Below are 26,486 nucleotides of genomic sequence, written 5' to 3'. Positions count from 1 at the left end.
ATATACAACTGCTGCCAGATTAATCAATATATTTTAAGAGAGATCGAAACAAGCACTATCCTTTAACCCAGTATACAGCTAAGTGAATACACTCGGTAGGGCGCCTTTAGTATATTAAATGGGGCATTGGAAGATGCCCCAATCATTCTTCGAGCAATTAAGAGCCGAACGGCCGGCCTAAAACGAAAGTTCAAGAGAGGATACGCTATGTCAAAGTTAAGCCTGGAACGTGGATTACGTATACTCGCGAAGACGTAGTTAACCCCACGCTAGCACTGATATACTAATTGAATTAGTTATTTCGAAGCAGAAAGTTAAGGGCACGTCTGCGCCAAGTTTTCAACATGAAATAGCTGGCAGAATCGACGTGCTAGCGCGCCGAGTTCGAAAGTTCTTATTAACCCGGAAGTTTCGTTCAGTATCGCGCCTGAGTGTTATTTAATTACTAATTCGAAGAATATGTGGCCCTCCGCGCTTTTATAGGGGGGGGGGGGAAGGAGGGTGGCGGGGAGAACTTTTCCCCGATTAATTTCGACACTCTCGAGGGCCGTGCATCGATTATTAATAACAGATCCCGAAACGTGCGTGACGTACGAGGGGACCGTAATTTCGGCTCCTCTCGTCCGTAGCACCGTCCGTTTTAATTACCGCGATCGCTGCTATCAATTTTTTTTTGCATTGTCCTTTGTTTGCTTTGTGCACAATCCCGCGAGCGCTTCCGCTCCCCCACTGAAATCCGCCGCTCGATCAAGAGAGAAATGAATTATTATAATGCCGCGCACTTATGCAGATCCCTAATTTGCACATAATAACATTCGTGAAATGAATTAGAGGGATTAATCATTTATTTTATCGGAGGCAAAATCCGCTACTCGAAGCTTTCCAATCTCCCACTCTTCAGAGGAGTGCGCTTACTCTCCTTCTTTTACGGTAAATGCGCACACGGCCAGTATGCGATTAAAATATTTTATATATGCAAAGTGTTCTATCTTCGGCACAGCGAATTTTAATGACAAGTTCTTTGATGAATTATAAATTCCTTTTTCTTCCTAACGAAAACCTTACTTGATAGCGGCTTTATTCTTAACGACGATTTCGCACATTAGATTTTAATGAAATCGAAATAAAATGTTCGAAATTCGACGAAAAAGAAACTGAAATTTTATTATTCACCAACATTCCGAGCTTTAATTTAACATCAATGTTAAGTAATCTCCGTGATGAAGCCTCGCCTTCTATTTTCATCGAAAAAACATCAGCTTACAGCTCGGTGAAGAGATTTGATTTTAATATTCGACGCAATGAGAATGGAACGCGATGCATTTGCAAAGAAAAAACCACTCGTATTAAACTTAAATAATCCTTGCGCATAAGCTCGGCTTTATCAAGATATTTGTAACATTCGGAAAATACGGCGGATCGTACGGTGGGATCGCACGTGGAGGTAGCTAATGGCATGTTCGGTGCTAGTGTTGGGTCATTCCACTTGCGCGGATTGCATATAGGTTTACAGCGGTACCGCGAGATACCGGCGTGGTCTCGCCACGCTACAGGGAGATATAAGCCGCTTTATGTTCTCCTGTCCCATCTACAGTTGTAACATTGTCGCGCCGAGGTTAGCACCCGACCGACGCGGAGATAGCGGGGCCAGCTCGTGAATTAAAGCGGATATCTTCCGCGACGCTTTATCGATGGAACCGATCCCCGCGTACCGCATTAATGCAGCAACAACGCGCATAATTAACCCTTGACTCTTCCCGATGACGTTCGCGCCGCCGCCAATCTCGCACCTATTAGCGGGCATTTATTTTTTATGCTTTTCGCAGAGAGAAAACGGTTCGGTGGCACGTAACGCCGGCCGGACGCAGCTTTCTCGTCTACTATTTCATATCGGAAGTTTCTTTTTTCGAAAAAAAAAGAAAAAAAAAAGACAGTTTTCCAGGGGAAAAAACGGTGAAAAAATCGATCGCGTAATAAATAGTTATAGATCGCCGAATAAAAGCACCGGTGGACTTGGATTCTTTTTTTTAATCCCGCGTTTAACGTATCGCAACTTTTGCAAGTTCGTCCTTTACGAGATAGAATTTTACGCTTCGAGCAGTTTCGCACGTTCGCGATAATAATCAGATTTTTGATCGAGAGATACCGCAGAGATGTTTCGGTTGTGCATTGTCGTACAATTTCGTGTATGATACGAGAAGTGACGTGTACGTGAGGCTTAGCCCCGAGCTTCTACGGAGGGGAAAATGGGGAATACACGAGGCCTTGCATGCTTCAAGTTTCGATATATTTTCGTCGACGTGATGCTCGAACGATCGCGTGCTGATTAGGCGGCATTTGTCGGGCCACTGTCGGACCGCTTGTACTCTTGTAGGATCAAGTGTACGGAATACACTGATTGCAGGCTTGTAGCCTGACGCGGCGCAGTTCCTCCCCTTTTCCCCTTTTCCGGCTCTGGCCCGTGTTTGCTATCTGTTCGTGAAAGTTATCATCCCCTGAATGAAGTTTGCACTTTTCCGCGCACATAAAGAGATCATCACGATTCCGAAGGACAAGGCAAGAAAAAGGAGCGGCGAAGGGGTAGCGAACGGGACCGGGCTATAATTTATGACAGGAGGGACCGATGGTGACTCGACTGATTTGCTGCTTACACTTTGACAGGACTATTTTTGGATCTTTCTTTTTGTCGCCGATAAGACGCACGGCAGAATGTAATTAAGTGGAGAAACCCAGGCGATGATAACGATCTCGTATTGTAACTTATATCTAAGATATACATTGCTTTCATAATTTTATTTTAGAACAAAAGAATGTTTGGTAAATCTAATCGCCGTTCATGAATTGTTCAAAATTATTTTATTACATTTGTATAATTTCCTTTCGTAAATAAAAAATTAAAAATATCTTTTACAAGATGTTTAAAAACCCTATTTTTACTCTCTTTATGTAAAAAAATAAATTATTTTTTATTCTATATCTACTTGTATTTGTGTTGAAATATGCATTAATTTATGACAAAAGATTGTTCATGAAAACGATGTGCTAAAATCTTCACATTTATAAAATATTCTTATATCTATACAAAATATTCTATATTATATATTAAACTCGTTCGATAAAATATGTTTCATGTTTCAATATCGCGTACCTTATAAAACGCAGAAATAAGCGAATTGACCTGAATAGTTTCGCGACACCCAGAAGCCAATCGTTTTTCTATTTCTGCCATTTTGCACAACAAATCAATAAATGCCGAATCGGGAAAATCAACTAAAAAAATATCATTAACAATTATTGGCACATAATACGTCTAATTGTAAGATGAAAGCGCAATACATACTTTTAACTACACACAGATGAATTTCCGTTAGTATGTCTTGCAATGCAAGTCCCTTGTTCAGCTTCAGCTCTTGAATTTCTGTACAATACACATTAAGGATAATATGAAGAAACGCTTTCATAGAGCTGCTATATAAGATTCTTATAGCAAAAGGATACTCTGGTAGCATGTATCATAAGGCTCATTTAACAACCATTTTATAATATTGTGTATATCATTTGGTAACGGATGTCCAACACAATTATATACGTTTTCTTTGTTCACCATACCATAAGCAAACCAAGTGCTTTGAAGCACACCTATAACTTTTCTCATATCTCCACCGCTTAATGTCATTAATGCTTCCTTTCCATCTTCTGTAACTTTTAAACTGCAACAATTTTTTATTAGCAAAATAGGATTTTAGATAAATTATAGATAAAATTACATAATTTGATATAAAATACATGACAGTTAGAAAATGAATTAACTCACTTCTCTGCTTCAATAACATAATTTAATCTGGGCATTATTTGCTCTGCTGCAAGGGGCAGAAATCTAAATCTTGTACAACGAGATTGTAAAGCTGGGATGATTTTACTAAGGTAATTGCATATGATGCAAAAACGTACATTATCCGTATATTTCTCAATAACTGGAAATAATATAAAATATTAAAAAATTGAGGTTTACAATATATCAAAATTGTCACTTACTTCTCCTGAGTGCATTTTGAGCATCGTTAGTCATAGCATCTGCTTCATCCAAAATGATTAATTTAAATGCAGATTTGTACATAGTTCCTGTACTAGCAAAACTCAAAATTTGACCTCGTACAATACCTATCCCTCTGTCATCAGATGCATTCAATTCTAATACCTGATGAGTGAAAATAAATAATTATTATATAGAAAAAATAAGACAGATTATAAAATTACTTATTAGTAGATACTACCATTGAATTAAATTGAGCTGGAGTATAAAGTTTCCGAGCACAGGCTAATATAGTACTGGTCTTTCCTGTTCCCGGTGGTCCATAAAGGAGCAAATGCGGTAACTGATTCTCATCGATGAATTTGTTTACTGTAACAAGTAGACTCTTACTTTATGTTACATATATTTATTAAAACACATGCATTTATACAAGTATTTACTTACTCGTCTTTATTATTGTTTCATGAGAAATAAGTTCATCCAAATCTTTGGGGCGATATTTCTCAACCCTGAAGTATAATAAAGTTTTTGATTACCTGCCTTATTGATATTTTAAATATTGTACTTACCATGGTAAATTTACAAGTTGTTTATCACTGGATGTCATTATGTCAGTATAAAATTACTAGTTTGTAATGATTTGCGTTTGAATAAGAATTTTAAGGTTACGTTCTTGCCGGTTACTTGAAGGATGGCGATATCCAATTGAAGTAAGATAAAGATGAAAATTGGCGCAAATTTTTAAAATATAATTTTTCCATACATTTCTACATAAATAATTGCTCGTACAATTCGATTAAACATCTCATAGTATTTTTCCGATGTTATTAAACCAATAAGTCAGCAAAAATTATTAAAAGTCTATAAGATCACTGTAAACAACAGCACCTTGCACTAAACTAGAAAAAGAGGTTAGAAGCAGTCAACTGCGCTACTCCACTGCGATTTTGTTACTTTTATCAATATCCTTGATATTATTAATAATAAATTCTATATAGTTTGCACAAAATTTACCATTATGCTAAACTTACTCACAGTTGATTGAACAAACAAGTAATATCATTAATAAAAGAGTAAATAAACGTTTTACTAACAAGCCAAACAACCTAGTCTAAATGTTTACTTTTGTTTCGAAACTGTACAGGAATAATCTGCCTGTGTGAAAAAGAAGCATGGCTCATCAAGTTCTCCGAAGATATCCCAGAACAACAATAAAGGGTTTCCAGGAGGTGGTGCAAAAATTTCGATATTTACTCGTGATGGACTTTGAAGCCACCTGCCAGAAAGACGAGGTGCTCAAACCGCAGGAGATCATTGAATTACCGTGTGTTGTATTGTCCACTTCAGATTGGAAGCCAAAGGATGTATTTCACACGTATATAAAACCCAGAGTTCACCCTACGCTCACAACATTCTGTACAGAATTAACAGGAATTATGCAGGAAACAGTGGACGATCAGCCTTACTTTACAGAAGTATTTTCCAACTTCTGTGAATGGTTGACAAAGGGAGGATATTTTGATAATACTAATAGTGCTTTCGTAACAAGTGGTAATTGGGACTTGAAAATCATGCTTCCTAATCAATGTAATTTGGATGATATCACATTACCGGATCAATTTAAACAGTGGATAGACTTGAAATATACATTTTGCGAATCTACTGGATATTATCCAAGAGGTTTAAAGGATATGCTTATGCGATTAAATCTTCCACTAAAAGGACGTTTACATTCAGGCATCGATGATGTGAACAATATGATTTCTATAATACAAACTTTAAAAGAAAAACACAATACACAGTTCAAGCTTACTTCTACATTAACAAGTTCTGCAATAAATTTAAGAAATTATGAAGAAAATCAAGTAACAAGGGTAGCATGAAAAAAAGACAGAAATTTGTTAAAAATTGATTTTGTATTAATATAAAATATTTTTGTAAAATTAACTTATAAAAATTATCATATAATAAATATTTTAATTACATCTTATGTCATTAGTGTCGTTTTATAAGGACTTCAATTAATACATCTTGTTTGTGATTTTCAGTATAAATTTCAAGTATACCTTGTGTATTATGTTGTATTCTTTGCGAACACTGTATTTTTAAAGAAAACCTCTTTCTGCTCGGTAACATTCCTTCCATGGGGACAACGCTAAAATAATCCATATTTGACAAACTCGTTTGGAATGGTTGAGAAACTTTGAAAGAATTGATCACTGTTATAGTTGCCTCATTTAATAGTGGAGGATTGAGAATAACGATGGACGGAATTATAGCAAATTTTTCTTCTTCCAATTCAACCTGTTGAGATTCATATTCTGTTGCAGCTCTATATAGTAAAAATAGAACAAAAACGTCTTAACAAAAAATATCCAAATAAACATTTTATCAGATTGTTTGTTTTCTATATTACAAAATACAATATATAAATGTGAGAGATTGCTTACTGAAAAGGTAAAAAACTTGCTCCGCCTGCTTCATCCATCTGAGTAGTGTCACTTATTAGAGAATAATATAATCCAGATTCATCATGGTCATAATGGACAGGTAAACTATCGTCTGCGCATGTTTCCACAGTGAGTGTTATTTCATATTGTTGAATGCCGGTGCAAAGATCGCTCAGATGTTGCTATTGAAAAATATGCATTATTGTGTGAACAAGGAATTGAAAAAATAAACTATTTACTTACAGCTGAATCGCGAATTCGTGTTAAACCTGATAATAACTGCTCCCCAGGGAAAATTTTACATATAGGTTGTACAATATTTTTGAAATCATCATTTTCATGTCCAGTTAATCCACCTGATTTTTCTATTTTTTCATACAACCTGAAAATAGAATAGAAATTTTGTCGATAGTTAAAAACACACTGATAGCAAATATCGATTTATTTTAATATGCAATGCATCTTCTACCTGCGAATTCGCCAGCGAGTTGGTTCATCTCCATACGTGATGTTTAACGTAGCGACATGTGACACTGCGGAACGTTGTAATATCATGAAATCCTCCTTTTTGGGCTGGTATTCTATTGAGACTTGTTGAATCTGTTTAGGATCGAGTATAAACTCTTTTGGATGTACATTCCAACTAGATTGTATTACCGGAGAAATACCTAAAATATAAATATATTATCGATACAATTTTATTTTACGTACGTAACGGAGAAAGAAGAGATGTAGACAAACCTTTTGGTACAATTTTGATCTTAGCAAATGAACATAGATCGCCAATATTTTGTAACGTAATGTTTGCTTTTAATGGAGTGGTTTCAGAATCCAAAGTGCCAAGTTTTAACCACATCCTTCCACTGAGATCATTAAATGTTTCCGAAACTTTCAGTTTGCCGCAACCACCATATCCATATAAAGGTATCTATCGACATGAATTGCGGATTTTCTCTTTTCAAATTTATTATAAAATATGAAAACAATAAGAAGTTGTGCTTAACGAAATATATGTACCATTTTGTGTTGCTGGGAATTGCCGCCGTCTTTTACATAATGTTTAATAATAATTTTTCCATCTACTGAGCCCGTCCTATATGGACTGAACATGATTGCGAGTGTCTTAATTTCTTGGCGTTGCATTGCCAGTACCATGCTTGTGTTGACGATTTGTCTATCGCCGAGAAACTATAATATAATTCACATTAAACATGATTATTTACATAGACAAATTCTCAAATATAACTTCTTCACTTTTTCTTAAGATATAATACCTTAAAACTTTTACTGTCGTCGCATATGTCTATTTGAATTTTTATCTTATTATCACTCGTGTTACGAATTGTAAGTTCTTTAATTTCACTTTTCCCTATTTTTATACTGTTCCACGCTAAGGCAGCATGTGTTGCTTTGATTGGAATTGTATTTCCTGCCACGGCTACGCTAGATACCGTGCTGACCGGTGAATTTCTATCATGAGGTCCAGATCTATGCATAAATTAGAATTTGTTATAAATTATTGCTCATTAATAATCATTATAGATACGAAAATATACTTACACGGTGGAAGTTACGCTTTGCGGCGATGTTGCTGGACTTGGAGTGAAAATATTATTTGGCGTTTGACAACGTAAATAGTTTTCTCTTTTTGAATCTAATTGTTGCTCGGTACACTCTGTAATGATAATAAATGATTAATTTAATCTTTGCATATTTGCAAAAATAACAGTAAATAAATATATTATTCATTAAACAGAAAAAAAATTAATGTTTTATATTTTATATTTTAAAAACTAAATTATCACCTTTTATTATGTGTAGAGTTCACATCTGAAAATTGTGATTTATATACAATTGAAACATTAATTTTTTTTCTATTTAATGAATAATATATTTATTTACTGTGTTATTTTTACAGATATGCAAAGTTTAAATTAATCGCTGATAAACAATATTTATTCTTACCTAGTTGAGCATAAAGAGACACTTCTTTCTGGAATAATACAATACCGTTGTTGCATTGTACGCGCACAATTAGTTTGCTCTTCCAGTATTGTGGCTGTTTCTGTGAAGAATCTATTGAGCAAAGTTTTTATATAATAGAAGATTATAAGATGTACAAAGGGTACATATATTCAGTAAAAAAAAGATGCTTACCTGTTAATGTAGATTGTAATTCGCACTTTATATTGGCAGTAAATTTTTCATGTGGTTTTAATACTAGGTAGGAAATATTATCATGAGATTCACTTAATTTTATTGGTCCATCAAGGGTGCTATCAATACTGAATATTTTTGGTCCATCCTATAATAAAAGTAATGAATGTTTTCAGTATATATTATTCCAATAATGTTGAAGTATTTATAATATCTTACATGTAATATAGAAAGCTGAACAGGTATATCAACGCTGTTTTTGTTATGCAAACTTATGGGTAGCACTTTTGTACAATTTTTTTCAATGTATTGAAAATCCAATTCCTGCTTATAAGAATCGCATATAACATCGAGCTCAAGTTGTTCTGGTTTAACAAAGATCATGTGCTTTATACACCATTGTATTTTTGCTACCATATCTAATAACATTATATTAAATTCTACAAATATTGGTTTGCACATTTTTATTACTTTCACTCCGATCTAAAAGTAATAGAGTTAAATTATTAAATAAATAAATAAAAGAGAATTGGTTTTCAGCCATTTATGAATGTTTACCTTTGTTGGTTTTGTCTCATTAGGCTTCAGCAAACACATATCTTTAATGTCTTGTAAGTTTGTTAATTCAATACTTTGCATATCGCCTTGTATTTCAACCAGTTTTACGCAATATGTAATCCATCTATGTCCATTATTTACAAGTTCAATATTAACTTCACTCTGCATACCAACAATGCAATTGCATAATTGTTCAGTATTCTTGCCAATAATGACGTCACCTGAAAAATCGAAAAGAATATATTATCGTAAATCATATGTTGGAGAATGAATCACATCAATTAAAGAAATTATTTTTTTAAATTACACTGTATTTTTGTATCTGTGCTCATTGAAAATGATGAACCTATTAGATTGTTAGAAATTTCTTGCTCTTTTACTTCTTCTTGTCTTTGTATATTTAAATTACTGTAGCTCTCTTCATCAAAACTTTTTCTGTTCATTTTAAATGATATATATGGTTTATTAAGCTTATTATTGGATGACACTGTGGAATTTTATAAGAATTGAAACTTATAATTCAATATTAATATATGTAATTATTAAAAACTTATGTTAAATGTCAAGCCTCTTTTATATATTTAAATAAAATATGGAGACATGATAAATCATGAATATATTGGAATTAAATTTCTTGTGGAATAAAATTATTTTTAAAAAACATAGCAATATAAACATCATAGAAAAGAATTCCAATTTACAAACCTGCATTTTGTTTAAATGAAACAAATGTATCAGTTTTATCACTTTCTTCCTCCTTCAATGTTATCTCTTTGCATGCATTCGTAAAGGATTCAGCTTCTTTTGAAGCAAACGTCAACGTTCTCGAACACTCCTGCTTCACATCAATAGTTTCATTCTTAGTTTTATTATCCAATTTTATTGAAGAAATTTCTAAATTAATATCTTCATCAAATTTTTTGGAATTTTCAGTAGGTCTTGCTAGCACAGAGTTTCTATCAGAAGGTAATGCGTAAGTTTCTTTTCTAGCATTGTTCTGCATCACCGGATTTTTCTTCTTTTTTTGTGCCATTAAAAGCTGATCAACCAATCGTCGCGGCGTTCCACTGTTAGCATCTTCCAAAGTGTTAGCGATAGTGCTTAAACTTAGAATACTAGTTTTATCTATGTCTCTTATTACACTTGGAATATGTTCCCTTTCCTTCACTTCTGTGGACGTCACTGTTGCTGTAATATTTTCTTTTGTATACAATGAAAAAAATGAGAAATTTGTCTGTAATATAATTTACGATTATTACCATCTGATGCAACAGTTGATTCAATTAATGGTCTTGGATTGCCTGTTCTAATAGGAGTTTCTGTACTAAAACTGAAGCTTGGTCTTACTTTATCATTTCCTAAAACCCCTATATTATTAGATTTGCGTCCAAAATATTGGCCAATAGATACTCTCTGTCCAGCACAAGATCTGCAATTTAGACGTTACTTTATTATATATATTTTAGCATTTAGAATTAAATGCTAAAATGATAAATATTTAAGAAACGTACTCTAGTGATAAATCTTGCTCTCCGATGATACCAGAAAAGGAACTCAGCTGTAATTTTTGTTTTTCCGTAGTCATAACTGGCATAGAATATGTGCAATTTTGCTTCCAATAAGCTTCATCAAGTAATAATTGTTCAGCCATTTTTGAACCAGATAAAAATTCTTCGTTATTAATTTGTACCATCATTTCATTGTTAAGTTGTGCCATTATTTCAGTTGTACTGAAATCAAAACCCTTGGCTGACTGGCTTATAAAACCAGTCTGCTTTTCAGCACAATTGCTAATGCCAGATGAACGTCCTGTTATTTCATTGGGTTCGAAGGAAATCTGAAATTTATTTTATCTTTCTAAAATATTGTGTCTTTGGAATGAAATGAAATTAAATACCTACATTAGTAACATTGGTTTTATTCATCAAACCATCAATGTTGCATTCTTGGTTCGACTTAGATAAATCCAAATTTGAAACGGGCAAATTGCTTGTTACATTTTGCACATTGACATTATTTTCTTTATTCATATCTAAAATAATTGTCTACAATTATTTTCAATAAAATTCATGTGCTTTTCATCTTCTTTCATACTTACCAATACTCATTACAGCACTGCACCTCTGAAGAAGTTTTCTGGCAGATTCAAGCTGTGCATCTGTATTTAAATAATCCAATTTTTGCTCATCCTCTACTACACTTATATTTCTGAGTGCTGTCATTAATAATATTATATGTTATAGCAATTTTTATTAATGTTACACTCATAAATTTTAAGTAAGGTTTAAGCTTGAGACCTTTATATAATCTAGATACATCTTTAATCACATATACTTTTTAAATTGACATTTCCTTTTATTGGTACTATCTTGGTTCCTAATTTAGATATTTATGTCTTATTTTGTCTTACATATTTTAAATTTTAAAATAATTTACAATATTATTCAAAAATTTTAATTAGAATAACAGTTACAAGTGGTTCAAGTATCTGGGAGATCAATATATCCTTTTATCAAAGGTCCAAAAAAATTTGTATCAGACACAAAGTTACAGAAAAAACTAATATATTCACATACATGTACATACATATATACACACCTGACATATTTTCGAGAATACCCAATGAAAAATCAACTTCTTTATCTGCTATTTCACTCTGCTTGTCGTCACTAAATCTGTTCTCCACTCTGAAATAAAATATATACTTCTGAGAACTTTACTTAAAATTAACTGTAGGTTGAATAATTCTGTTTCTTTATAAATATGGTATTAGAAAAGAAAATTTAGAGTGTCAGTTCGAACGTCAATTAATGTTTATAAAAGAACAATTCTATGTAAATGCTTTGTAAAAAATTTGCAGACAGGATTTAAAAATGAGAACATACCGATTTTTTCTTTGAACAGTCGATGTTGCTTGTGGCAGTGGAGTATTTAATACTGTGTCATTCAGAGTACCGTGACTCTTAGGTTTTATCGGTGTAAACATCTTATTCTTCGTTTCTTCCTTATAGCACTACGACGAATAGCAATGCTTCGATGAAGAGTCAGGAAAAGAACGATTCTGCAATTTTCTCTTGTTTTAGCACGTATCGAATCTTTCACGAAATTGATCGAAGATAAGGGTCCCTCCTAATCCGGATTCTAATTATAAGTAGAACGAAGACTGCTGATTGATTTTGCAGTTCAAATTTGAAAAGTCTCGGAGTCTCATTAACGATTGGACACGAATTAGAAAATTGTGACCAAGGAGACACAACTCCTTAAAAAAGTAGGAAACATTTACAGCGCCTCTATAGCGTGTATCTCAGAAATAACAAACTAGTTAGTTAGTAGCTAAGTTACTAGCTTAGTTTCTTACTTCTGAGGTATGTACACCTGGTCACACAAATGCCTTAACACATGAAGTTGCACGGGTGTCAAGGCATATCGAGTCGGCGTGTTCCGACTCTAGATATTTTTACATCATGACTATGGTTATAAACACAGCGGCAAAGCTGTTTTGACTGTTTCAAAGCAACTGGATCAATTGATTGATATTATAAATATTACAAAAGTACTATTCTCTCTGTTGCTCATTGAATATCGAACAAAGACAGAGTGATACTTGTGTCGATTTGTGTCAACTTGTGTCCTTTGCTGGAAAACAACCTCTGTTGCTCATTGAATATCGAACAAAGACAGAGTGATACTTGTGTCAATTTGTGTCAACTTGTGTCCTTTGCTGGAAAACATACACAGTACACAGGCGCTTTAGATGTTACTTCCGTTTTCAAGAAGGAATTACGACTTTATGGTCACAATCTTCATGTTCTTGTTCAACGCTTCGATTGTTTAATGACTTCCCAGACTTTTCCAATGAAACAAATTACAATTTATAATTTTACAATTTAATAAATTTTATAATTAATATAAAATAATTTTACAATGTTTATAGACTACACATCTACATTGTATTTAAATATCTTCATGTATTATAACTGCTTAATAAACAAATTTAGAATTATATTTTTGATGATTAACACTGAATATTTAAAAAGATCCTTTTACTTTACGTTTAATGTTTTATAATAAACTGCATGTTACTCTGCAAATTGAATATAAATAATTGTAATTTGAACATTTGTGGCATTTTACATAATTAAAAGTGGACTAATTCAATGCATAAAATGTATATTTATTTATTAAAGATACAAGTTTATTAAAATGTTTAAATTTATTAAAGATACAAGTTACTTTGGTACAAAAAGATATATATACAAACGCACACACACATGTTTATGCAATAGAAATTTGGATTTTTAAAAATTTTATATGAATATCATACTAATAGCATTTTCGAATGAAGCGTATTTGATCCATCCAAGATCAATTAATCACTATTTTACTATCAGCATTTTCGATTTACCCAAGACTGATTATTGACGTCATTACATCATCTTCAGCAATAAAAGACTTAGGCCGGTATTCATAGTCCGTTCTTATATTCAAGATCGTCTTAAGCACGAACTTATATTCGCTCTCTTCGTCAGACACAATCTATGTTTGACGAAGAGAGCGAATATAAGTCCGTGCTTAAGACGATTTTGAATATAAGAAGGGACTATGAATACCGCCCTTAAATTCATAGTAAAATAGTGATTAATCAATCTTCGGAGTCGACCAAAATCCGTTCAATCAAAAACGCTATATAAATTCAAGTATTTTATTGGCGGAGACAATGCAATGAATATTGGGTCTGGGATCGAATACTTTTCAATCGAAAACGCTACAATATTCATTCTGACAAATTTTTTGCCGTATAATATAAGAAAATAATGTTATAAAAAAATAAGAAAATTTTTGGAAAATAAAAAAAATTGTTTATTTACATTTTATTCCATTTATTTATAAATTTACGTGTGTATGTTATACACACATTTACTTACACATATTTATCACTACTCATTCCTGTCTGTACTTTCGGTTTTTATTGCTTCAGTGTCAGTACTCACAAATACATCAAAATAATTATTTATTTGTGCCATCATCTAGAAATAAAAATTATGACATAAACAAAGCTAAAATTGCAAATTTATTTTACTACTTTTTTCTATTACTAATAAAAAATGTTCCATATTGATGTGGCACATATTAGCTAGCATCTCCAACTAATTGTTATCTAATAAGTCTGCTCTAAAAGGATTTAAAAAACCAATAAAACAAAAACGCACCTTTTTATGATCATCAAACTCATTACGCAATATACTCAATATTGTAGGCTTCACTATTGTAAGATTAATTACAGAATCATCATACCTACAGCCTGGAGTCAGAGAGGAATCACAGCGTAGGTCGTCAAAATGAAAATATACTGAATCTCGAAAATTTGCGGTATTACTGTAAGAGATGAAAAAAAAAAGATATATATATATACGATAAGAATGAAAATTTAGGCCAGCGATAAAATTATACTTACAATTTCCGTCTCCAGAATAAGAAATGAAATGGAGAAGATACTAAATCGCAGCACATACCAAGTCTCCTCGCCACACTGATATATATTATTCCCAGAGGTAGCCAATTACAAAATTTATCTTTTAAAACCTGTTTAAAATCACAAATTACAACAAAATATATTACGACATAACAAACATAGGACTATACCTATAGCATTAAGTATTCATAATGTATTATAATTTATAACTTATGTAATCTATAAAAGAGTATTCTGGAATAAATCTTGCCTGAAACCCCAAACATTTCCAAAAATTTCCAAAAAAACCTGATGTATTATGTAAAACTTTACATAGACTCTCTAAAATCTGTCTTGCTTCTAGCCCATGCCAATGATTGTCATCAATATTATTGTATTTCCAAAAGGAAAACTGCTCAGCGGATATTGAGAATATTGGATGCGCAGGATAATGGTTTATAAGGTACTCCAATACCTTCTGCGCAATATTATCCAGTGACGTTCTCACAGACATGTAAGACACATGGTTTAGAGGATAATACCACTGTACCAAAATGGTAGCTGCTTCTTCTAAAATCTGTCGTTTCTCAGGATAATTTATAAATTTGTACCACTTCTTTTTTAAATGATAACGGTGCAAGCAGAAAAAAAGCACCAAATAATATGTTTGTCTAATATCAAGTTTACAAGACATATTTTTTCTATAAAACATATTTTATATTTAATATATAAATTCTAATATTAATTGAATTAAATATGCTATATATATATGTTAATGTATTATAATCTGCTACATTAACAATTTGTTAAAACTTACATTGAAGGTAGTAAAAGCAATATTAGCTCATTTACAAAGAAATAATAATTCAGAAAATATGCGTCTTTGTCTGGATCAAACAGTGAATGCAAATCCTCTAAGTCAATATGACATACACCATGTTTGTGCATCGGCGACATAAAATTCCATAATTGTTTCTTAGATTTTATACCTGCTTTTACTTGTTCTCGAAAATCAATATTTTCCTTCCACAGTAGTTCATCATATTCTTCCCTTAGAAGAGGCCATCTAAATTTAAAATAAAAAATACATTTTTCAATGTTATACAATTTTACATATCTTACAGTTTCTTTACATAATTCTTTTATATAATTTTTCAAATTTATACAGGCTGGATGAAGTCATTGTAATAGAAATAAAAATTTTAAAACAAAGTTACTATATATGTCATATTTTAAATAAAATAAAAAAATTTGTTTACGATAAATAAAATAAGATAATTCGATTATCACTAAATTTACATCATGAATATAATAAATAATACTAATTAACACAAAAATAAATGTGAAAAAATACCTCTGATAAAATTTCTTTCGCCAAAGCACATTGTCATTGATTATCTCGTTAAACTCCTTGCATGTGAGAGCGAAACTCACAATATCCTTAATGCTGACGCTTTCTTTACATAAGATGATACTAATCACCTCATGGGGCAAATCCATTATTGTAGCCATTGCATAGAAGTTCAATGAAGTACGAGAGATAGAACGTGGAGTTGACAATAACGGCAAATATGTTCGTTATTAAACTTGTATAATTTATTTCTTACTGTAATAAAAAATGGGTAAAGTATTACTGACTGTAATGGGAAATTTCTAGTAATGAGATTAATCCCTTAATCCCTAAGGATCATTCTAGAATGCGTCGCAAATGTCCCATCGCAAAGGATGGCAATTACTAATTGAAAAGTGCTATTTCTGGTTATTTCTGATAATACAGGACATTTGCGATGCATTGTAGAATGGTTCTAAGAGTATTGGCAATTTTATAGAAGCCAGATCTCTTACAGTTAGGGTGCGTTCCACTTAACGCCCGCAACGCTCCTAGGATCATTTTATCCTTGTTTTTCATCGAAAGTTAAACGAGGATAAAATGATTCTAGGAGCGTTGCGGGCGTTAAGTGGAACGCACCCTTAATACCCGATTACGTCAGGAACCGAATGGTTAAGTAGCACAGGTGGAAAAAGGTGAGGGAAGCCAACACACGTGCTGTGTATTATATACAGTCTATATTTTACAACAGTACAACGTACAATTCATATACGCAGATGAATATGTATAACGCATTGTACTTTTGTAAATTGTAGACTTGGTATATGATACATAAGATCGTTCGCGTCGCATGCCCCAGTACACTCCAATCTAAAATATCACGTTATACGATTAACGTTATGTGTATGTCTTCCCTTATTTCTCCACCTGCGTCTACTTATCGGTTCCTAATATAATTGGACATTAAATATAAAAAATCTAACTTCTATAAAATTGATTTGATTTGTTTATAACCGCGTTATAGAAGTATTAATTATTATTAAAAAATATTAAAAACATTTAATGAACTTACTGCTTATTGTTTCAAACAATCAGATCCACGATCGAAGCACACGTGCACACGCTGGAACTGGTCCGTTACGCGTATACATGCAGTTGCACGCACGCTTGCCGACGGAATGCACCCGCTCAACGCATCGAAGCTCATCATCTCATACTCAGCCAATCCGAACGTTTCGCTTAACTTAATACACGCTAGCACCTGCGTTAGCGCTAGTATCGAGCTAGATAGCCAATTGCTGATCAAGTAGTCGCTGCGCGCGAAAGTGACGCTTGCATTGATAATGCTCATTTCCTCCAATGTAGATTAACTTTAATTTCGGTTCAACTTACTCTTTATTTTTTTCTTATTCTAAAAATTTATTAAAGTATCTATGATCCACACATTTGCTCACTTTTGTAATTTTCACTACATTGCATGATAGAGAAGCGACCTCCTGGTGATATGACTTCTTGATCACAATCGTCACAACCCACAATATTCATGTTCTTGTGCAATGCTTCGATCGTTTAATAACTTTCCAGTCTTTCAAATAAAACATATTACTATTTATAATTTTACAATTTAATAAATTTTATAATAATTAGTGTAAAATAACCACGCAAATAATTTTACAGTTTTTATAGACTACACATCTACATTGTATTTAAACATCTTCGTGTATTATAACTGTTGAATAAATAAACTTAGAAGTATGTTTTTATTGATGTACATTGAATATTTAAAATGATCCTTTTACGTTACGTTTAATGTTTTATAATAAACTGCATATGTTACTTTACAAATTGCATAAAAATAATTGTAATTTGAACATTTGTGGCATTTTACATAATTAAAAGTGGACTAATTCAATGCATAAAATGTATATTTATTTATTAAAGATACAAGTTTATTAAAATGTTTAAATTTATTAAAGATACAAGTTACTTTGGTATAAAAAGATATATACACAAACGCACACACACATGTTTATGCAATAGAAATTTGGATTTTTTTAAATTTTATATAAACGTCATACTAACAGCGTTTTCGAATGAAGCGTCTTTGATCCATCTTGAATCAATTATAGCGTTTTCGAATAAACGGGGTTTGAACGATCTAGGGTTGATCAATCACTATTTTACTATAAATGCAAGTCTTTCATTGGTGGAGAGGTTGCAATGACGTCATTAACCAATCTTGGGTCGTTTAAATCCTGTATAATCGAAAACGCTATTAGTCACTATTTTACTATTAGCGTTTTTGATTGATCAGATTTTCGATTGATTAATGACGTCATTTCATTGCCTTTACCAATAAAAGACTTAAATTCTTAGTAAAATAGTGATTAATCAACCTTGGGTCGACCAAAATCCGTTCAATCAAAAACGCTATATGAATTCAAGTATTTTATTGACGGAGACAATGAAATGAATATTGGGTCTGGGATCGAACACGCTTCAATCGAAAACGCTACACTATTCATTCTGACAAATTTTTTGCCGCATAGTATAAGAAAATAATGTTATAAAAAAATAAGAAAATTTTTGAAGAATAAAAAAAATTGTTTATTTACATTTTATTCCATTTATTTATAAATTTACGTGTGTATGTTATACACACATTTACATTTATTTACACATATTTATAACTCTGCAATTGGATAAATTCGTTTGATGTAGTTTGATACATTTATGTCATCTGCGACATCTGCGTCATTAAATGCGTTTCCTTCAAATTTTTCAGGCACCTTAAATCCAGAAACGATCATTGCGTTACAATTTTACATTCATTCTTATTTGTACTTTCGGTTTTTATTGCTTTAGTATCCCTTCTCACGGATACATTAAAATAATTACTCTTTCTTACCATCATTCAGAAATAAAGATTATGACATAAGCAAAGCTAAGATTGCAAATTTATTATACTACTTTTTTCTATTACTAATGAAACATGTTCCATGTACTGATGTAGCACATATTAGCTAGCATCTCCTACTAATTGTTATCTATTAAGTTTATAGTTATAAAATTTAAATAACATTTACCTCTAAAAAATGTATCCTCTGATATTTAAAGTCATCATGCAATAATTTCAATACTTTTGGCTCCATTTTTGTAAGATCAATAATAGAATCCTCAATCTTACAGTATTTATTCGGAAAGGAATCACAGTGTAGCACGTCAATATAAAAATGTTCTTCATCTTTAAGATTTGCGTTGGAACTGCAAGTGATAAAAAGGACACGCACACACGCGCGCGCGTAACACACAAAAAAAGAATATACAGGGTGTCCGGTAATTGCTGAATCACCTCTCGGGTGTAGGTAGAACGGGTTAAATCGAGTAGAAGAGTCCTCTACCATTTTGCGATTTTCACAATAATTAATAAGGAATTAATTAAAAAATATCTACCAATTTTCGCGAGTTTAAGCCAGTGTTGCGATATGGGACCGGTTGTATGCGCATGTGCGGCAATACGGCGTCAGTACAGTGTCTCATACAAGTTAAACAAGGCACCGTTACCCCGCTACATTAAAAATATTTCAAAATTTTTTGAAATTGATTGAAATTTTCTACTTCTTGATTTTTAGCTGCTGGCTCCGTAGATTCCATGCTTGTAAATAAATAAATCTTACCTTATTTGTAGTCACCTAACCTTTTCATGTCAAAACGTCTCGCCATACGGTCAACACACACATATAACGGCACTGGATCTCCATCACCGCACATGCGCATACAACCGGTCCTATATCGCAACACTGGTTTAAGCCATATATGTAATACTTCTATATTGGGCTTGTTCGTTTTAGCTGCACTGGGGCAGCTCTGGGTCTGCTCTAAACAAGATAATACAGGACAAACTATTTATCTGTCCTGTATTATCCTGTGTAGAGCAGACCCAGAACAGCCCCAGTGTAGCTAAAACGAACAAGCCCATTGCTAACAGAGCGAGAACAGTGGTTCCATAACCACGGCGCAGACATATGTTTTACCTCTTTTTCTAATGGGTACTTACCTCCATAAGCGCATGCGTGTAATTTTTATCTCAGCCAATAGGAAAACACATAAATGATTAAATTAAAAGTTTTAATCATATTGGGATACCATTCGACAATGATATTATGAATAATCATGTCATGACACAAGACATATTTGATAATCACAGAGTGCAATTATGCAAATATGTAATTGATTTATACATTAACGTTAGATTATTTCATGAATCAAAACAAATGTCAGAAAAAGATCAATATTTACGAAGTAAGTTTAATAAATTATAATATTGTTTAAAAAATTGTAATAAAAAAAAATATGATTATTATTATCATTCTTATTATTTCATAACCTATAAAGAATTTAAAAAAATATTATTTTAATAGTATTTTAATATTGTTTTAAATTTTAAAAAATATTATTATTACTTTATATTTGTCTAATAAATTAAAATAAATTGAATTATTTTAATTTTGTAATAATATATATATGTATACAATAACACATTAGATGTACCTATATATATATATAAATAAATATTTTACACATGATTGTAAATATTTTTACAGATTTTTCTCATAATAAATATAAAGTGTTATTTTTAACGTATGAAAGGTATTTGAAAAACCCGCCACCTACCATGCATGCGCACAATGATCAAAGTACCAATTTTCATGTTCTTCTGTCTCTCTTTTTTGCGACACGTTCCACTTACGGAAAAGATGCTATGGCCGGTATTCATAGTCCGTTCTTATATTCAAGATCGTCTTAAGTATAAACTTATATTCGCTCTCTTCGTCAGACACAATCTATGTGTGACGAAGAGAGCGAATATAAGTCCGTGCTTAAGACGATTTTGAATATAAGAACGGACTATGAATACCGCCCTATGTTAGCAATATAGGAGTATCATATATATGGTTTAAGCGCGCGGCGAGAAGAGACCCGTGGCGGTACAGCCCACTGTTATTTTGTTACTAGGCGCGCAATGAAGCGTTGGGAGGAGCGTTTCACAAATGTCAACGGCAGTGATGCAAACTCGAGCCGGCCAGCACCAGGGCTCCGTGGTAGGGGAAGCATGCACGCAAGCGAGAATCGCTACGTCACACGTACGTGTGCGCACGGAGCCCTGGTGCTGGCCGGCTCGAGTTTGCATCACTGGTCAACGGCAACATACGAGCGGTGCGAAAAGCTAGATCCTAGCGACCACGCAACAGTGGGCTCTCTCTTCTCACCGCGCGCTTAGATTCGCGCAAATTAGCCAATCTTCTTTAATTAATTTCTCATTAATTATTGCGAAAATCGCAAAACGGTAGAGGACTTTTCTACTCGATTTAACCCGCTCTACCTGCACCCGAAAGGTGATTCAGCAATTATCGGACAACTTGTGTATATATATATATATATATATATACGTATCTACACATATACGATATGAAAGATTAGGCTAGTGTTAAAATTATACTTACTATTTCAGTTTCCAACATAAGAAATGGAATGGAGAATGTACTAAATCGCAGCGTACACCAAGTCTCCTCGCCACACCGTGATATATTATTCCCAGGGGTAGTCCAATACGAAATTCATTTTTTAAAATCTGTTTAAAATCAGAAATTACAAAAAAATATATTAATATTAAGACATAACAAGTATAGAACTGTGCTTATAGCATTATTCATAATGTATTATAATTTATAATTTATGTAATCTATAATAAAGGAATATTCTGGAATAAATCTTACCTCAGGCCCCCAACATTTCTCAAACTTTCTCAAAATTGAGTTTTCCCGAAAACCTAATTTATTGTGTAAAACTTTACATAGACTCTCTAAAATCTGTCTTGCTTCTGTATTATTCCAATGATTGTCATCGATATTATTGTATTTCCAAAACGAAAACTGCTCGGCTGATATTGAGAATATTGAATGTGTAGGACATTCGTTTTTAAGATATTCCAATACATGTTGTGCAATGTTATCCAATGACCTTCTCACACTCCTGCTAGACAAAAAATTTAGAGGTTGATAGAGATGTACTAAAATAACGGCTGCGTCTTCTAAAATTTGTTGTTGTTTAGGATAATTCATGAATTTGTCCCACACACTCCTTAAACGATAAAACTGCAGGTATGAAAGAAGATTCTGTCCTTGTCTTATATTGTATTCCCTATACATGAAACATATATTATATTTAATATTTAAATTCTAATATTTATTGAATTAAATATGCTATATTGTATATAAATATATTATAATCTGCTATATTAACAATTTTTCAAAAACTTACATTGAATGTTGTACAAGCAACTTTATTAGCTCATATATAGAGAAATAATAATTTATAAAAGATGCGGTATGATTTGAATGCATAACTATTTGAAAACACATTAAATCATCAAATAAATTATGATGTATTGCTTTTTTGTAATATTGCTTCTTGTATACCAGTGATACGTAATGCTCTAATTCTTTCTTAGAATTTATACTTATTGCTCTTAATTGTTTTAGAAAATCTATATCTTCTATGCCAAAACATTTTTCAATATCTTTTCTGAAAAATAGCATTCTGAAATGAAAACAAAAAATACATTTTTCAAAATTATACAACCTAGATGAAGTTATTGTAACAGAAATGAAAATTTTAAAACAAAGTTACTATATATGTCAAATTTTAAATAAATTAAAAAACAATTGTTCAAGGCAAATGAAATAAGATAATTCACTTATCACTAAATTTACATCATGAAATAATGAACAACACTAGTTTTGACAAGAACAAATGTGAAAAAATACCTCTGATAAAATTTTATTCGCCAAAGCACATTGTCATTGATTATCTTGTTAAACCCCTTGCATGTGAGAGCGAAATTCAGAGTGTCCATAATGCTGATGCTCTCATCACATAAGATGATACTAATCACCCCATAGGGCAAATCCATTATTGTAGCCATTGCATAGAAGTTCGATGAAGTACGAGAGATAGAACGTGGAGTTCACAATAACGGCAAATATGTTCGTTATTAAACTTGTATAATTTATTTCTTACTGTAATAAAAAATGGGTAAAGTATTACTGACTGTAGCGAACTAAAATGGAAGAAGGGAGCCCGGCATACAAGGCTGCCGGAAGACATTTTGCTGGATATGATATTCGAGATGCGACAGGACAGAATACCTATTATTCGGGTTTCTGATAGGCGCTTAAAGTGCATATACCGAGGCCGGAGGAGTGGGAAAAGGAAGGTGGAAACTTAGGGGCTGTGTGGAGGAGATGTCTGGTATACAGACGGCTCCAAGACGGACACGGGCTCCGGGGCCGGCTTCTTTGGCAGTCGAGAGGGATGGAAGGAGTGCATTTCTCTCGACAGTTATGCCACGGTATTCCAAGCGGAGATTGTGGCTATCCTAAGCTGTGCTTAGACCGTGCGGAGTAGGGTAGAGGCGGGGGGGCACATCAGGATTTGTACGGACAGCCAGGCAGCCATTAAGGCGCTGGGGGCTCCGACAATAACGTCGCGGTTGATTCGGGAGTGCAGGTGCGTTCTGAACGAACTGGCGAGAGAGAGAGAAGTCACCGTTACCTGGGTGCCGGGTCACTCGGGCATCCAGGGTAATGAATGTGCGGACCAGCTGGCAAAAGCGGGTTCAGAATTAACGATGGTAGGACCGGGGCCGGCTCTGGGAATCCCCTTTTGTTTAGGAAGGGGGAGGATCAAAGAATGGCTCCGCAGAGAACATCTAAGACACTGAAGAGTGGAATCTGAGTCCAAATGCAGACAGGCTAGAGCTCTGATGGGAGATAAAGAGCTCCTAATAGGGAGCTGGCTTGGAGCATAAGGGCTTTGAGTAGGAGAGATGCCAGGACAGCGGCACACGTACTGACGAGTCATGGCACCTTAAACTACCACATGTACAAGCTTGGGCATAGCGATACATCCAAGTGTAGGGCATGTGGAGACGACGAGGAAACAAGCCTTCATGTGCTCAGCGACTGTCCTGCACAGGCAGGGTTGAGACATAAGATGCTGGGCTCAGCACTACTTGGGCCCGAGCAGATCAGGAAGCTGCCGGTGAGAAATCTGATTCTCTTTTGGAGAAAAACAGGTCTCTCATGAGTAAGTTTATGAGGGGAGGCACAATGGACCATGGTGGAAAGAAACAAGGTGAGTTATTGCGCATAATGGCGGCAAAGAGTTGGGGGACTTGCTTGTCAACCAATCACAGGGGACCCATTTTATGCGCGCAAAATTCAAACGTTCACAGTTGATTAAAAAATCAAAACAGTATTGTAAATAAATAAATACTGCGACTATTACAATTTTTAATGCAACAGGTCGGCATACTGTCTACAAAGATAAAGTCACATAATATTACATATTACACCAAACTCTAAACAAATCTTCATATTATATATTCATTTATTACTTACACGACGGTCACATCGGTCTTTTCCAAATTTAAGAAAACTCTCTGCACGAACACTATATATTTTTTTAAGAGGAACACAGTATACACTTTATATACGTTAATAAAGCATGTCATCAGCCATCAGCCATACTGAATTTTCATGAAATGGGCCCCCTATGATTGGCTGTCCGCTCCCCACTACCTTTAGACTACTGCGCAACCACGAGAATAACTCACCTTGTTTCTTTCCACCATGCAATGGACAATGGCCGGTATTCATAGTCCGTTCTTATATTCAAGATCGTCTTAAGCACGAACTTATATTCGCTCTCTTTGTCAGACACAATCTATGTGTGACGAAGAGAGCGAATATAAGTCCGTGCTTAAGACAATTTTGAATATAAGAACGGACTATGAATACCGCCCAATGTCTGGGTGTTGCAGGCGGTGATTCGAAAGAGAAACGCCCCCCCACCCCCCCGTTATATTATTATTATTATTATTATTACTGACTGTAATGGGAAATTTCTAGTAATGAGATTAATCCCTTAATCCCTAAGGATCATTCTAGAATGCGTCGCAAATGTCCCATCGCAAAGGATGGCAATTACTAATTAAAAAGTGCTATTTCTGGTTATTTCTGATAATACAAGGCATTTGCGATGCATTGTAGAATGGTTCTAAGAGTATTGGCAATTTTATAGAAGCCAGATCTCTTATATTAATACCCGATTACGTCAGGAACCGAATGGTTAAGTAGCACAGGTGGAAAAATGAGGGAAGCCAACACACGTGCTGTGTATTATATGGTATACGGTCTCTATTTTACAACAGTACAACGTACAATTCATATACGCAGACGAATATGTATAACGCATTGTACTTTTGTAAATTGTAGACTTGGTATATGATACATAAGATCGTTCGCGTCGCATGCCCCAGTACACTCCAATCTAAAATATCACGTTATACGACTAACGTTATGTGTATGTCTTCCCTTATTTCTCCACCTGCGTCTACTTATCGGTTCCTGATATAATTGGACATTAAATATAAAAGATCTAACTTCTATAAAATTGATTTGATCCGTTTATAACCGCGTTATAAAAGTATTAATTATTATTAAAAAATATTAAAAACATTTAATGAACTTACTGCTTATTGTTTCAAACAATCAGATCCACGATCGAAGCACACGTGCACACGCTGGAACTGGTCCGTTACGCGTATACATGCAGTTGCATGCACGCTTGCCGACGGAATGCACCCGCTCAACGCATCGAAGCTCATCATCTCATACTCATAGCGTTTTCGATTATACAGGATTTGAACGACCCAAGATTGGTTAATGACGTCATTGCAACCTCTCCACCAATGAAAGACTTGCATTTATAGTAAAATAGTGATTGATCAACCCTAGATCGTTCAAACCCCGTTTATTCGAAAACGCTATCAGCCAATCCGAACGTTTCGCTTAACTTAATACACGCTAGCACCTGCGTTAGCGCTAGTATCGAGCTAGATAGCCAATTGCTGATCAAGGGTGAGTTCCATTTGGCGATCACAACGCTTCTAGAATCATTTTATCCTTGTTTTTCATCGAAAGTTAAACGAGGATAAAATGATTCTAGGAGCATTGCCATCGCCAAGTGGAACTCACCCCAAGTAGTCGCTGCGCGCGAAAGTGACGCTTGCATTAGGTCTGTTCTTTATAGCTGAACTGGCTGCACTAGTTCAGAGTTTATCTTTTTTCTTCCAATATGGAGGGAAAAAGATAAACTCTGAACTAGTGCAGCTAGTTCAGCTATAAAGAACAGACCTATTGATAATGCTCATTTCCTCCAATGTAGATTAACTTTAATTTCGGTTCAACTTACTCTTTATTTTTTTCTTATTCTAAAAATTTATTAAAGTATCTATGATCTTACTGATCCACACATTTGCTCACTTTTGTAATTTTCACTACATTGCATGATACAAAAGCAACCCCCTGGTGATATGACTTCTTGGTCACAATCGTCACAACCCACAATATTCATGTTCTTGTGCAATGCTTCGATCGTTTA

The 26,486-nt window shown here is 33.7% G+C and overlaps 5 protein-coding genes across 16 annotated transcripts in view; 1 reads left to right on the top strand and 4 right to left on the bottom strand.

The window, feature by feature from the left end:
* Snp (Snipper) overlaps positions 1–6,023 on the top strand; it is an 82,751-nt gene extending 76,728 nt beyond the window's left edge. The window contains exons 1-2 of one of the 5 annotated variants that reach the window (XM_012364863.2): positions 4,607–4,743; positions 5,178–6,023. In XM_012364863.2, coding sequence (XP_012220286.1) covers positions 5,206–5,916 — 711 coding nt within the window. In that variant the 5' untranslated portion in view covers positions 4,607–4,743; positions 5,178–5,205 and the 3' untranslated portion in view covers positions 5,917–6,023. The other 4 variants (XM_012364861.2, XM_012364860.2, XM_067355030.1 and 1 more) reach the window with 4 other exon arrangements.
* Positions 2,838–4,744, bottom strand: RfC3 (replication factor C subunit RfC3). Its single transcript, XM_012364859.2, has 8 exons — positions 4,603–4,744; positions 4,478–4,542; positions 4,275–4,402; positions 4,036–4,198; positions 3,815–3,974; positions 3,499–3,710; positions 3,341–3,418; positions 2,838–3,270 (listed from the first exon to the last, which is right to left on the bottom strand). The coding sequence occupies exons 1-8, from the start codon at positions 4,638–4,640 to the stop codon at positions 3,128–3,130; spliced, it is 987 nt and encodes a 328-aa protein (XP_012220282.1). The 5' UTR covers positions 4,641–4,744; the 3' UTR covers positions 2,838–3,127.
* On the bottom strand, positions 5,931–12,484 carry spd-2 (spindle defective 2). 2 transcript variants are annotated; one of them, XM_012364853.2, is made up of 20 exons: positions 12,084–12,484; positions 11,797–11,885; positions 11,297–11,356; positions 11,100–11,230; positions 10,710–11,035; positions 10,458–10,627; positions 9,904–10,386; positions 9,506–9,685; positions 9,199–9,419; positions 8,860–9,123; positions 8,641–8,788; positions 8,449–8,559; positions 8,044–8,158; positions 7,758–7,971; positions 7,501–7,671; positions 7,225–7,411; positions 6,953–7,151; positions 6,727–6,865; positions 6,484–6,665; positions 5,931–6,365 (listed from the first exon to the last, which is right to left on the bottom strand). In XM_012364853.2, exons 1-20 carry the CDS (start codon positions 12,182–12,184, stop codon positions 6,029–6,031), a joined length of 3,828 nt encoding a protein of 1,275 aa, XP_012220276.2. In that variant the 5' UTR covers positions 12,185–12,484; the 3' UTR covers positions 5,931–6,028. The 2 variants fall into 2 exon arrangements, with proteins under 2 accessions (XP_012220276.2, XP_012220275.2); XM_012364852.2 differs by having other exon boundaries at positions 11,297–11,413; positions 12,084–12,482.
* A 1,570-nt stretch (positions 12,485–14,054) lies between these two features.
* On the bottom strand, positions 14,055–17,209 carry LOC105671002 (F-box only protein 21-like). 5 transcript variants are annotated; one of them, XR_010890209.1, is made up of 7 exons: positions 17,053–17,208; positions 16,005–16,256; positions 15,468–15,716; positions 14,922–15,227; positions 14,654–14,781; positions 14,409–14,574; positions 14,055–14,225 (listed from the first exon to the last, which is right to left on the bottom strand). XR_010890209.1 is itself a non-coding variant. In XM_012364810.2 (7 exons), the coding sequence occupies exons 2-7, from the start codon at positions 16,160–16,162 to the stop codon at positions 14,222–14,224; spliced, it is 1,050 nt and encodes a 349-aa protein (XP_012220233.1). In that variant the 5' UTR covers positions 16,163–16,256; positions 17,053–17,209; the 3' UTR covers positions 14,055–14,221. The 5 variants fall into 5 exon arrangements, 3 of the variants coding, with proteins under 3 accessions (XP_012220233.1, XP_012220229.1, XP_012220231.1); XR_010890210.1 differs by having other exon boundaries at positions 15,640–15,716; XM_012364810.2 differs by having other exon boundaries at positions 14,494–14,574; positions 14,922–15,351; positions 17,053–17,209.
* A 1,336-nt stretch (positions 17,210–18,545) lies between these two features.
* LOC137000065 (F-box only protein 21-like) lies at positions 18,546–25,735 on the bottom strand. 3 transcript variants are annotated; one of them, XM_067355688.1, is made up of 7 exons: positions 25,576–25,735; positions 22,808–23,059; positions 22,302–22,565; positions 21,758–22,181; positions 21,485–21,612; positions 19,067–19,244; positions 18,546–18,769 (listed from the first exon to the last, which is right to left on the bottom strand). In XM_067355688.1, exons 2-7 carry the CDS (start codon positions 22,963–22,965, stop codon positions 18,665–18,667), a joined length of 1,257 nt encoding a protein of 418 aa, XP_067211789.1. In that variant the 5' UTR covers positions 22,966–23,059; positions 25,576–25,735; the 3' UTR covers positions 18,546–18,664. The 3 variants fall into 3 exon arrangements, with proteins under 3 accessions (XP_067211789.1, XP_067211787.1, XP_067211788.1); XM_067355686.1 differs by having other exon boundaries at positions 18,549–18,769; positions 22,302–22,580; XM_067355687.1 differs by lacking the exon at positions 25,576–25,735 and adding an exon at positions 24,443–24,692 and having other exon boundaries at positions 18,549–18,769; positions 22,302–22,580.
* Positions 25,736–26,486: the final 751 nt, after the last annotated feature.

Source organism: Linepithema humile, chromosome 5 (genome assembly GCF_040581485.1).
Source record: "Linepithema humile isolate Giens D197 chromosome 5, Lhum_UNIL_v1.0, whole genome shotgun sequence".
Lineage (NCBI taxonomy): Eukaryota > Metazoa > Arthropoda > Insecta > Hymenoptera > Formicidae > Linepithema > Linepithema humile.
This window is presented reverse-complemented; position numbering and strand designations above follow the sequence as displayed.

What these genes read in the sequence shown, in the direction of transcription:
- spd-2 (XM_012364852.2), bottom strand. Translation starts at nt 12,184, where the DNA reads ATGTTTACACCGATAAAACCTAAGAGTCACGGTACTCTGAATGACACA. An exon ending in TTCAGCTTTCTATATTACAT is followed by an intron (nt 8,789 to 8,859) that starts GTAAGATATTAT and finishes CTTTTATTATAG; the next exon opens with GATGGACCAAAAATATTCAG. An exon ending in GATCAAAATTGTACCAAAAG is followed by an intron (nt 7,152 to 7,224) that starts GTTTGTCTACAT and finishes TTTATATTTTAG; the next exon opens with GTATTTCTCCGGTAATACAA.
- RfC3 (XM_012364859.2), bottom strand. Translation starts at nt 4,640, where the DNA reads ATGACATCCAGTGATAAACAACTTGTAAATTTACCATG. An exon ending in TTATGATACATGCTACCAGA is followed by an intron (nt 3,419 to 3,498) that starts GTATCCTTTTGC and finishes TGTATTGTACAG; the next exon opens with AAATTCAAGAGCTGAAGCTG. An exon ending in TCATCTGTGTGTAGTTAAAA is followed by an intron (nt 3,271 to 3,340) that starts GTATGTATTGCG and finishes ATATTTTTTTAG; the next exon opens with TTGATTTTCCCGATTCGGCA.
- LOC105671002 (XM_012364806.2), bottom strand. Translation starts at nt 16,162, where the DNA reads ATGGCTACAATAATGGATTTGCCCCATGAGGTGATTAGTATCATCTTA. An exon ending in CGAAAGAAATTTTATCAGAG is followed by an intron (nt 15,717 to 16,004) that starts GTATTTTTTCAC and finishes TTTTAAATTTAG; the next exon opens with ATGGCCTCTTCTAAGGGAAG. An exon ending in TTGCTTTTACTACCTTCAAT is followed by an intron (nt 15,352 to 15,467) that starts GTAAGTTTTAAC and finishes TATGTTTTATAG; the next exon opens with AAAAAATATGTCTTGTAAAC.
- LOC137000065 (XM_067355686.1), bottom strand. Translation starts at nt 22,965, where the DNA reads ATGGCTACAATAATGGATTTGCCCTATGGGGTGATTAGTATCATCTTA. An exon ending in AGAAATGTTGGGGGCCTGAG is followed by an intron (nt 21,613 to 21,757) that starts GTAAGATTTATT and finishes GATTTTAAACAG; the next exon opens with ATTTTAAAAAATGAATTTCG. An exon ending in AGAGGATACATTTTTTAGAG is followed by an intron (nt 18,770 to 19,066) that starts GTAAATGTTATT and finishes TCTGGATTTAAG; the next exon opens with GTGCCTGAAAAATTTGAAGG.